We start from the raw sequence: 12221 nt of genomic DNA on the forward strand, positions 1-12221 counted from the left end.
GTGTATTCCATATTTTTGCAAAATTCGGGAGTTTGAAATTACCGTAAAATACTGGGCAAACGCCCACTCAAAATGGAGAAATAATCGCGGGAGAATGGGGGACGGGCGCTTGTCTCGTCATCGATTTCACGTGTAAATGTACTGTGTGTATTGCCTCAAATCTTACAAATTTGAGGAAATGGGCCCATAAGGGACATGGGCCTAAGTTTCAAAATGTTTTGAAAAAATTCATTTTTCAATTTTGAGGTTTTCGGTTTTAGAAACTAATTATGCACCCTTACACTAAATTTCGTAACTATGCGCCAAATAGTTATGTTGATATAAAATATTTTCAACACATTGTGAGGCAGTAACAAAGTAAAGGAGTTCAATGTTTGAATGCATTTTTCTCAGTTCCGCTTTTTGCTGCAAATCTCATACGAAGGAATATTTTGTTCGAAGGTGAAAGTATTCTGATACCACAATCAAGATGTTTCTGAACTGAAATTTACTGGAAAATCGGGGTTATCTTCTTTATTTTGTTTTAATTAAAAGTCCTCATTGAGGAAAAGCTACGTTTTCAAAAATTGACATAGGACAGATTTGCATCTCATATTTTGAGGTAATCACTCTTCCTGAAATATTTACATTTGAGTTATAAAAACTAGATAGCCCGAAGTCCCACACCCCCCACTTTTCATTCAAGCAGTTAAAATGATGCCTAATAGCTTCATTTGCATATCGTAGAGTTTTTTTACGAAGGGTGACACATCGTCTTATGCAGTATGTAAAGTTGTCCTAGAGAGCTGAAAGTCTGCACATTACAGCTAAATCTGAAGTTAAATCTCCCCTGCAAATTTCATTCCGATCACTTGAGTAGCTCAGAAGTTCAACCTCTAGCCAGTGTCCCCCCTTAATGTGGTATGGGCGGATGTGCGGTATTCCACGGTAGGTCCTTTTTTTCTTTGCTCGAATCTGCTTAAAAATTGTGTTGTTTGTTGATTCAGTTTCATGTTGCCGTACAAAAGCCTACCATAAAATTCTGAGCAATTGCCCGTTCAAAGTTTGGTGATAATCATGTAAAAATGTTTGTCTATTTTCCGAATGTTACAAAACTGAGGAGTGGGCGCTTCTTGTGGAATGGGAGGATGCTTGGTATTCTACGGTAGCTCAAATTCCGAATTAGAAGCATGCTTTTCATGTAAGGGTCGTAAAAATATTAGGCACTAGAGAAAAACAGCTAGCTGCATTAGGTCCTTATCTCAAACTCTATGTTCACATTTCACACATTGAAAAGCACGCTGAAAGAGCCTGAGCTTCCGCCTGACCTTGCCACAGTGCAGTCTCCTTTCGCCCGTCCATCTGCTACGCTCGCCGTCACCATGGCAACGAAGTCTCTGCCGAATAGACGTACACGCAGACAGTGGAGCCAGCAATAGCAGACGCCATTTGCCTATTTTGGTTACCCGGCGGACATTTTTTTCCTCCTGGAATATAGGACCAAGGTATCCAACTGCCGTTTCGCTTTGTCAAACTCTATGAATTCGTAAGTTTCTAGAGTTGTGGATGTTCGTTCGAGGGGAAGGGAAATCTCTGCTAAAAAAAACATCCGAGCCTGCAAAGATGATTTATACCGCACAAATGCCATATCTCACTTAAGAGCTCATTTGAGCTCATTGTTTGAACTGCCATTAGACAGTTTGTGACACCTCGCCCCCATCCTTTCTCTCGTCCCTGGCAGGAGTTTGCCGAACTGTTGACGCAGGCCGTGAACCACGGCTTCGAGGCAGTCTACGAGCTCACCAAGATGTGCACGATCCGGATGAGCTTTGTCAAGGGCTGGGGGGCCGAGTACCACCGCCAGGACGTCACGTCCACGCCCTGCTGGATCGAGGTGCACTTGTCGGGGCCCCTCCAGTGGCTGGACAAGGTCCTCACCCAGATGGGGTCGCCACATAACCCCATCTCCTCAGTGTCGTGACCCCACCCTCACCCGTCTAACGGTCCCCCGTCTGTCGGCGCTTCGTTCCCCTCCGTTTATTTTTCCTTTCCTTTTTTTTGTTTTTGTTTTTTCCGGCCCCCCCATCACAAACTTGCAGTAAAGACGAGGACGACATACCGGCCGCTTGTTCGGGGCGGGTGACCAGTTTTGGGAAGGCAGCGGCATCCGTTTGTGTGGACGACGGAGTTCCCGTGTAAGGGACGGGGAAGCTGCCTCTAATACAAGACTACGAACGCCGCTGCCTTTCCGCAATGGCAGCTCGAATCCTTCAAGCAAAGGGCTCAGTGGCACCGTAGAAGCTTGCGGCGACAAGGAGGCGTCGTCAAAGTCGCTGGGGGCGTTTCCCCGACGAGGTTCGTACCGTGACGACGGTGGAAGTTTCTGCTTTGCCTCCCGCGTCGTCTCTTCCCGTTGCCGACGGCGTCGCAGACTTTGGGGCTACCGAAGGGGGTCGCCGGGCGCCACCATAAAATGCTGGGAGTCGTCTCGACCACCCCGGACGGACAAGGTGCCATCCTCTCGACACGGTCGTCGCGCACACATGCGTTGCGGCCCTTCTTTATTACGTGTCCCGGCCTTCTGAACAGAGTCTGTGCGTGTCCTCGAGACCCTTTTTGTGTCGTTGAAGGCTTCCTCGCCTTTACGTAGTACCTCACAAAGCATGCCAGGGTGGCGCCTGCAACGCGGTGCTATACTGCGAGACTTGGTTCTTTCCTCTTTTTTTTGTTCGTTGTTTGCGCAGATTGGCGAGACACTGGCAGTTTTTATCCGCTTTTGTTTATTCTTTTTTCTTTCTTTGGAACCGCGTCGCAATTTGTCGTTGCAGCCTAGCCCAGGTGCGGTACCAGGAATCTTGAGGCAGAAGTGAAGCGGCACAATTCCCATATTACGGCACCTCCCGCACCAAAACCTGAATTCCCCGTCCCCAAAGACGCGGTTGCGTAGTAAAACTCCATCATAATACGTAGAGTGAGATCTGTCTATCGGTGAACGCATTTTTGCTTAGTTTATTGTAGCTATATTATGCCGAGACTTCTACGCATACAAAGTATCATTTAACTGCATTGTGAAAAACATCAGTGGCTTTTTCGTGCCATCCTTTTCCTCTTAAATTTTGCTGGCATCCGCTTTCAGTGGGGCTTTCTTCAGTTAGATTGGAAGGGCAAATGAGAACTCATTATTTGATTGTGATGCGTCGTGCTGCTACTGTTTGTTTGTAACACCTGGGCTGCGCACTCTTCGTAGGTAGGTTAGGACAGAATGCCTCCCAGGCGCTCGTCTAATCTATCCGGAAAACCTTGTTTTCTTTTGAGCTTGTTTCAGTGTCCAGAGTGTCGAGCTACCCTTTTTTAAGGTGCGTTTTTATTTCTTGTAAAAAATTTAATTCATTTTTTAAATGTTTCTTTGCACGTGTGTTCTGCCCATTTGTTATGTCGTGGAAGCTGAACTGCCGTTATTTTTTTAGTTGTCATTGTTCGAGACGCTTCCTTTTTTACCTTCCGTTTTATTAGGCTACATGCAGCTCCACTTTTCCAACTTTGCCCAGATGTGTTTTTACCGCATTTTGCGCTTACAGCCGCATGTTTCATTTTACCCCCATGTTTGTTGACAGCTTGTGTTTTAGTCGGGAAGAGACTGAATGTTAACACGAATGGGCTTTTAGTTCTCAAAATGATAGCGGCACACTTATTTCGCACATTATATTTTGACGACGTCGAAACGAGACTAAGATGTGAAGGCGATTCTAGCGACCCCTGTATGCCGTAAACGGAACCTCCTTCGCTTTAGCTGCCGCTTTTGTTCACTACGGTTCAGCTTTGTGAAACTATCGTTTGGGGAGGCTTTCGAGGGAACCTGATCCCTCGAAATGGGTTGAAAAAGAAAGCATGTTTGGCTGGCAGCTTGTGGGTACCAAAGTGCTCGCATGCAAAGGCCTTACAAGGGGACATTCAGAAATCTACAAGCTGACACGTGTATCACTCTGCCAATGTTTTTGTACATCTCTACATGGCAATGTGATACCACGTGACGACGAAAAAGTCTTGTTTACGAATTTCTTTTCTTTTTGTAGATAAGATTGATGTCCCATGCAATAAGTTGAGTGTCTAGAGCAATCAGTATCATTGGTGGTCAGTTGGTCGACACTTTTGTTGCAATAGCACAAGCAATTATCTTTGTTTCTCCCTTGGACGCGTGCCGTGTTTTACTTGAGTGTACTCGGCAGATCCGGAGCATAGCCATATTATTTTGTCACAGCGACTTTGTTTGCAATGCCTGTTTTAGTCCCTCTAGTGCCATGTCTGCCTCTCTGAGAGTTTTGCTGCAGGTTCATAGTTGGCATACTTAAAAGGAAAGCTCATCTTGTCAAGCTGTGTCGACTGAGTTTTAGAAGCTGCAATGTTGTTCTGCTTGGGGACAAATTATGTCTGGTGCCCCCAACGGCTATCGTCTTGGTGCTCAAGTTGTGCAATGTACGCTGGAGAGTGTTGTAGTGCGACGCACCATGAAATGCAATCTGGACAAAGTAAATCGCTGCCTTTTTATACTAATCATCTGCATTGCCTTTTAGAAGCGGTGTTTGCAGCTGCAGTAGATTTTTGTAGGGAGCCTTTAGCAGCAGCACTCTGCTTGTGTGCCTATGCTTTTTATATGCAGTTGCCGATTGCGAGAGACGTTTTGTACAGAAAAAAAGAGAAAAAAGAAATAGAAAGCGCCTTGCCACTTCTTGAGTTGCCAGCTGTGGAAGACTTGTTTTTGCTCAACAGTGTCATCCAGTCGTGGTCTTCAGTGTCGTCCTCAAGTGAATCCTGGCTTTCCTGTTTTGAACCCCATCTAGCCATTTACACATGAGATTACCTTTACCGTTGCATATACTGAAAGTGGAGAGGTCCGTTTGTCCATGTTTCGTCATAGTTTTGCCATCTCTGTTAACGTTTCTGAGGGCACCTTCGCGACAGTGGTCACGGTGCCGCTACTGACTGTCAGAAGGATTCTCGCTAGATTTTTTTTTTTTTTGTTTGTTTTATGTAGAGATTTTTTTTTTAAAGACAATTCACAAATCGTGGTCTTGGGCTTGATTGCACTTGACAGTTTTTGTACAGTTTGTATTTGAAGAAATGAATGCAAAGTGACGTATGTGCTATATTTTGTATTCTGGATTTCATTGCATCACAAAGAAAATTAAAAACATCTCTGTCAAACAGGTGCCCGTTTACTCGCCACGACTACCTGGACCGGGTCATCCATGGTCTAGTTATCATTCAGTCCATATCAGTGGCGCATCCAGGGGGAAGCCCCCCGAAAGCGTCGACACTATGACAGCCTCATTCGACTTACCTGCACCGGTGCAGAGAACTTTAGTGCGGTGGACTTCCGGTCATATCTCTCCACAGAACGGAAGTACATTGCCCTACACTTTTCTGCACCGGGGCAGGTAAAGCGAACAAAGCTAATATACATATGCACTTTGAGCCTGTAGCAATCGGTTTATTGAAAGACGTTTCATTGACGAATCATTTCATAGACAGCTCAGATTAGCTTGTTTCCGTAATAAAGTGCATCAGACTGTCACCTCAAAGCGCCTTCTACAAGTGGGTCAGGTGGGTTAACATTTTTGTAATGAGCCGCCGCAGACTGTCACCACGAAGCGACAAAAACGGGGCGGCTGGATGGGTTAACACTTGCCTCGGCGATGCACGCGCGACAAAATGTCCCTACAGCGTGCAATTCACATAACGAGTGTCGATGTAACATTTGTGCGGAGGATGTCCATGAAAAGTTGTCCACGAAATGTAATTCTGTGAAACGAGTTTCGACAAACGATGGGGACCCACTTTGACCTCCTCTCCCCCTCGGCCCCCCTCCGAAAAAAACACTCACTCGTGCAAACATGTTTGCGTTGAGTGCTATCTGTATGGGTAACCCCAAAGGCTGAAGCCCAAATATGGCAAATCATATTTGTCCAGTTTCTTTCGTAAAAGCAAAATTTACCAGGGAAGGTAAATAGCTTATAAAACGTCGTTGGACGTACCGAGTGCCAGGCAGCACGACAGCGAAGCCAGCGTTGCGTGAGGCTTGCACAAGGGGAAATAACCCACCCCGAATAGAGAGGCAACGGGAAATAGGTTCGACGACGGGCCTTTCATTGTACGCCACCGGGAAATCCCGGAGTACGGGGTACGAGCGTCGAGGCGGTTGCGCGGCCGGTAGGCCTCGTGAATACCGCTACGTGCAACCACACTGGCCACGTCTCGCAAGGTAGCAGGTAGCTTCCGATTCTCCTCATCTCGCCGTAGGACCCGTAGCAGCCCGTAGTACCGACACATCGAAACAGTAAAGTTGTATTCGTTTTTTTCTTATCTGCCCGATGATAAGGAATCAGCTTTAGAACACGACGATCTGGCAACCGCGTTTGTTTACGCGATGGTCCGGAAGAAGCGACGAGCTGCGTGTGGATGAGTGTAGCCGGCTTCGCGGCCGACATGTGCTTTCCCTGTAGTAAGCGTCGTAATTTTATATCGGGAATAAAATAGTAACCGACGAACTGGGTAAGTACTAGGTCGCTCCGAGGAAGTCGACGAGTTGGCGTCGTCGTGTTCGGAAAAGGGTGGCGTAACCTTACATCGCGAGTAACTTTTTGGCCTGACGATGCGCGGATCGTGTGTTTACGGGGAAGTGACCGGGGGTTCGGTCGACGATAGCTGGAGTTCTCGCGCTTGACATTTGCCCACCCTTCGTGTCGCAAGGGCGGATATTCGAAGATTACAGCAATCGCATTCTCACGGATCTGTGTTATCTGTACCGGAGTTTGTTCGGGCCATGGCTGCGGCACTTTTCTGTTCCAGGTCATGTGTTCTCAACTCATTGGCGTGCATCTTGTGGGTGAGGTTGACCTGAATCGAACCAACACGAGGAGCGACGTCGTCGGAGTTCTACGCTTACCAAAAGCCGACGCGTCACTCGTTGAAGTGAGGGGTCTCATCTCCAGCGAACTTGCGGCGTTCCGTCACGACTTCGTGTTCCTCACCCAAGAAAAGTGAGCACCCCCATTGAACGCGTGGCCTCTCTGCAATGATAGAAATGATCCTCTCCTTCTAGGATCCCGGTATGGAAACACCAAGAAAGAAACATAACAGCCAGCGATGTTCTAGGGGGGACCACAGCGTTGTTCATCACGAGAAATTTCGGTGCGGGAATTTTTACCTCGGTGGAGTTCACTGTAACGACAGACACACTATATTTTTGTTTTATTTCTGTTTCAGAGAAATGGCGGATCGGTGTGAAGAAATCCGTTGGACCGGTGATTGGCTTCATATTCGCGGACAGAAACATTTCGCTCAACCAGTTTCGTTCTGAAATCAATGAACAGGCAAGTTTTCTCCTGTTACACACATCTCACAGTTGACCTGCTATCCAGTTTTTGCAAAGTAGTCACTCTACAGGTTCCTGGTTTCATTATCAATCTTGCATAACACAATATAGTCATATAGTCGGTGACGGGTGAAGGGTGGAACCTCCTCCCACCTCCCCCCCTTTGGCAGAGCGAACGCTGGAAGGTGACGTCCTCTGCATCGTTCATTTTGTTAAGGTGGAAAGAGCTTCCACTTTACTCAAGACCGATGACCAGTTCGCACTTTCCACTTTTCCCCCGCTTCCTCCTCCCTCCCCTTCTACCCTGTCCACCATTGCCTGTTTTCCCCTCTTCCAGGGTGGGGAGGATCTTCTGCCTTGCAGAATCTTCTGTCTGGTCATCGGCCTTCAACCTGTCACCGACTCTAGTGTCTGCACGCGCAGAAACAGCACCTCGTTGAGGCAGACCGAGAGTGCCGTGCTTGACGGACATCTGGAGAGTGCGCTAAAATTGCCCAAGCAGAATGCCAGTGAATAGCTACATAGCATATGCGCAATGACGGGGAAGGCAGCGGGACAGTAGAGGTAGCACTACAGTTGACCTTGAAAACTTGGCAGGCAAGGGATCTCAAATGCTATTGGATTACATGCCATTTGGCAGGAGCCAGAATGAAGGAAAAGCTTCCTGACTTCTCGTTGTTGCCCTGGAAGTAACATGTGCATACCTCTCTTCAATTTCAGCTTTTAGATGGAGAGTTTTCCTTCTGCGATAGAAACGGCTGGCCCGTGAAGCAGGAGCAGGAGAAGGACCTGGCTGGATGGGACGTTATTTCTCAGGGAGTTGTGACAATACAGCTACCTCATATCAAGCCACCCCTACCTTGCAATATAAAGGGGAGCAAGGACTGCAGGAAGAGGAAGAAAAACAGGTAACCTTTGTTCACTAACTGTTGTTTTCTTCACATCTAAGTGACATTTTGGTCAAGATGTTCTTTCCACATCCTCATATTTTCTTGACGTTCTGTGGAAATTCTCACATATCCTTGATGTTCTGTCCAAATCCTCGTATCTTGTTGCTGATCTGCTCCAATGTTTGTATCTTATTGCCATTCTTTTCCATTCGTCATACTTTTTTTATGTTCCGTTCAAATCCCAATACAGTCTAAGCTCGTTACAACAGACCTTGATTTTGATCAAGATATCGGTCTGTTGTAAGAGGAGTATCTTGTATGCAGATATTAAGTTGAGTCAATGGTATGTAGAGGAAAACCAACCAAACTTCACAAATTGGTATGTTATATCCAAATGTCTGTTGTAACCAGGTCTGTTGTAATGATCTTAGACTGTACCTTTTTTATGGTTTGTTGAAATCTGTGTATCTTGTTGATGCTACTTGATGCTCTTTCAAATCCTCAACTTCTTTATGTTTTGTTCAAGCTCTTGTAGTTTGATGTTTTGTTCTGTTCAGACCCTTGTATCTCCTTGATGTTTTTTTCTGTTCAAGTCCTTGTATCTTGACATTTTGTTCAAATCCCAATGTCTTAATGTTTTCTTCTAATACTCATACCTTGATGGCAGTGGCATAGCCAGGAGAGAGGCTTATGGGGCTTCAGTCCCCCCCTGAAATTCAACCGACCCTGTAATATAAACATGCATTTGACTCCCCTTTCCCCTTCTTCTCTTCACACCCCAAGTTAAGGACCTCCCAGTCACCTTAACCCCTCCTGAAAAAAATTCCTGGCTATGCCACTGCTTGATGATTTCTGAAGTACTAATACTGTTAAAAAAAAGAAAAAAAAAAAAGACCTCTTTTAGTTTTGTGTGACTGTTTTCATTAATTTTGTGGGGCAAGAACATTAGGTTGCAGAGTAGATCATTGCCCGATCCTTCGCGCTAATGCTTCTTGATTTTATCCTTCTGCTTACTCGCAGCATATAAAATCATATAGCGAGGAATGCACTGGCTATTTATTGACAGTTCACTGGCAGTACACCTTAACCGAGGACCGACACTTTTGAGTCTGCCGTGTGCCTGAGAAACAACTCGATCTAATCTTTCTGAAGCAACTCATGAATATCAGAAATTGGGTCAGCTATCTGAGCTGTAGGCCCCGCACGCTCAGATTTTCATAGGTCCAACTTTGTATGGGTACTGACACAAGATGTCAACCTAAGATCCCGTCAATGTACGACAAATAACACAAAATTGTTCTGAAGTGATATATACTCTGTTTCATGCTTAGTGTGCAGCGCTGTCAAAGCTTTTGGCGCGAGCATGGGGCTTGATCTCGTTGATCATTTGCATGCGTTCTCGTGCGAACAAAACCATTGATGAAGCCACGCGCTCGTGCCAGTAGCTTTGACAGCGTTGCACGCTAAGTGTGAAACAGAGTATAGTTTCTTGCTCATTGTTGAACGATGTGTCTCACTTAACATTATTGAACACTGCGAGAGAAGCTCTTTCCGAGGGCAGTAGTGTGAACCTCCTACGTTTTGCGATTTCAGCACTGGATTCACGCTTCAGGATGACTCCAAGAAAGACATTGTCATCAGCTATGCGCGCAGCGAAGCTGACGAACACGCCAGGAAGCTGAAGGAGTCATTGGAGAGCCTAGGAGCTAAGGTGTTCTTGGTGAGTGAGCATGACTCAGCGGTTTTGTTTTGTAGTACCATACTAGTACAGCCCTGCTTTTGAGTAAAACTTGATTTTAACCGAAATTTGTACACCAAAAAGTTTGAGCAAAATTGGGTGAAACCTGATTTCTCTCTGAATATATGGCAAACTCACATATTGTTTCCAGCCTGGCTTTTAAAGCTATTTGTAGACATTAAGGCGAGGCATAAGTTGTAAATAAAATGTAGTAATTGATGGTTTGACTGATTGATTGATTATAGGACCAAGATGACATTGTACCCGGTGATGATTGGCAAAACCGACTGAACGACGCCATCCAGAGCTGTACCATTTTTGTGCCTCTGGTAACTGCGAGATATGGCAACACAACATACACAAACAAAGAGGTAAGGCTTGGTATAATTAGTAATGTTCTTAGAAACACTTTACTTATACTTAACCAGTGTTAGGAAGTACTTTAACTCTTTCCTGACCATGGGAAAAGTAGCAATTTTAAAAAGATTTGCAAACGCTTTTATTTTCCTAACTAACTTGCATATGGAGAAATATGACACATCAAAATGTGGCCAATTGTTCTTTCAAAAGAAACAGGTTGGTGTAATGTGGGAAAAAGATTTTAAACCTTTATTTCTTGAAAGTACAATGTATGTGTGGAATTTTCATAAATGACAAAACTTCTACAGCTATGTCGAATTAAACAACAAATAGAAAAAAAAAATTCAGAATACAAAAAGCCTGTATTCTGAATTTTCATTCCGTTGGCCCCACGTTGGGCGCCATTGTGGTCAGTTTGCCTTGCTGCATACCCGACCCGGAGGAACAACACAGAGCCAACAATTTCAACAACAAGCTACTACATTTAATGGAACATGGACGAGATGATTAACATGGTTACCAGCGGCGCCTGAGCCAAGGCAGCGACTCTCTGTGCGCCGCGTGTGATCTGCCTTATCAAGGCGCCGCATCCGATGTGCGCGTGGCTTGCGTGACGTCGCCGCCACGCGGGATAAGTTCGGCACCTTTGCCTCGCAGTCGGGCAACTGGGCTGGGAAGCTGCCAGGGTGCCCACAACCTACGGCTATTACTTCTAAAAGTTAATGTACTCTAACTGACGTCTATTTTTGGTTTGTTGGAGAGTTGGCCTCTGTAACACGTGTGGTTTTCAACGAAGGAATGCTTATATTGGTGAAACAGAGATAGTACACCTCACATCCCCAGCAGATGCTTTCTTTGTGTTCTACCTTGGCTCTGTCATAACCTTGATTGCAGTTCCTTCCTGTTTAGCATTTTGGTCCACCTTGTTGGGAACATGAAACGTGCATGCCGGCTCAGGACATTGTTGGAAATTATAGTGATGCTTACTGACGAACATCTGTTAAGTGACACCCAGAGCCGTGTTTAAAGAGAAAGTGGTTAATGGGAGGACCGGGCAGAGCCAGGGCGTGCACCAGATGCAGACAGAGGGCTTGGCATGCGCTCTTGGCCAACCAGAAGCCGAAAAAAATCCCCTGCTGGTGGTAGTGAGAGGAAGAAAAAGAAGAAAGACGTTTACACTTTCTGTAGTGCCGAATTAGAGTGCAGTTCTGGAGGAGGAGAAGGGGAGGGTATGCCCCTCCTCCTCTCTTGCTCCTTTCTCATTTAGCGGAAAATTTTCGCGACATTTATTGCTAAATTTCTCGCTAAATCTACCGGGGAATTCTTTCTGCTAAATTCCCCACTAAATTCCTCTCTAAATCTACCATGGAATTTTTCGCACTAAATTCCTCGCTAAATCTACCGGGGAATTTTTTCCGCTAAATTCCCCACTAAATTCCTCGCGAAATCTACCGGGGAATTTTTTCCGCTAAATTCCCCTCTAAATTCCTCTCTAAATCTACCATGGAATTTTTTGCACTAAATTTCTCGCGAAATCTACTGGGGAATTTTTTCTGCTAAATTCCCCACTAAATTCCTCTCTAAATCTACCATGGAATTTTTCGCACTAAATTTCTCGCAAAATCTACCGGGGAATTTTTTCTGCTAAATTCCCCACTAAATTCCTCTCTAAATCTACCATGGAATTTTTCGCACTAAATTCCTCGCTAAATCTACCGGGGAATTTTTTCCGCTAAATTCCCCACTAAATTCCTCACGAAATCCACCGGGGAATTTTTTCCGCTAAATTCCCCTCTAAATTCGTCTCTAAATCTACCATGGAATTTTTTGCACTAAATTTCTCCCTAAATCTACCGGGGAATTTTTTCTGCTAAATTCCCCA

At 45.4% G+C, this 12221-nt stretch overlaps 2 protein-coding genes across 11 annotated transcripts in view; both read left to right on the top strand.

Moving 5' to 3' along the window:
• Positions 1 to 5181, top strand: part of LOC8037499 (protein mothers against dpp) — a 34828-nt gene extending 29647 nt beyond the window's left edge. For all 6 annotated transcript variants that reach the window (XM_002405120.4, XM_029971277.4, XM_029971298.4 and 3 more), the window contains one exon: positions 1721 to 5181. In XM_002405120.4, coding sequence (XP_002405164.2) covers positions 1721 to 1960 — 240 coding nt within the window. In that variant the 3' untranslated portion in view covers positions 1961 to 5181. The remainder of the gene's footprint in view (positions 1 to 1720) is intronic.
• Positions 5182 to 6388: 1207 nt separating this feature from the next.
• The window catches only part of LOC8037492, a 55046-nt gene continuing 49213 nt past the window's right edge, over positions 6389 to 12221 (top strand). For 3 of the 5 annotated variants that reach the window (XM_029971264.4, XM_040501470.2, XM_029971271.4), the window contains exons 1-7: positions 6405 to 6528; positions 6826 to 7016; positions 7079 to 7167; positions 7243 to 7349; positions 8072 to 8259; positions 9835 to 9961; positions 10225 to 10350. In XM_029971264.4, coding sequence (XP_029827124.2) covers positions 6829 to 7016; positions 7079 to 7167; positions 7243 to 7349; positions 8072 to 8259; positions 9835 to 9961; positions 10225 to 10350 — 825 coding nt within the window. In that variant the 5' untranslated portion in view covers positions 6405 to 6528; positions 6826 to 6828. Of the gene's footprint in view, positions 6529 to 6825; positions 7017 to 7078; positions 7168 to 7242; positions 7350 to 8071; positions 8260 to 9834; positions 9962 to 10224; positions 10351 to 12221 lie in introns of all 5 variants that reach the window. The other 2 variants (XM_029971263.4, XM_029971259.4) reach the window with 2 other exon arrangements.

This window comes from Ixodes scapularis, unplaced genomic scaffold (assembly GCF_016920785.2).
Source record: "Ixodes scapularis isolate PalLabHiFi unplaced genomic scaffold, ASM1692078v2 PGA_scaffold13__105_contigs__length_92229423, whole genome shotgun sequence".
Lineage (NCBI taxonomy): Eukaryota > Metazoa > Arthropoda > Arachnida > Ixodida > Ixodidae > Ixodes > Ixodes scapularis.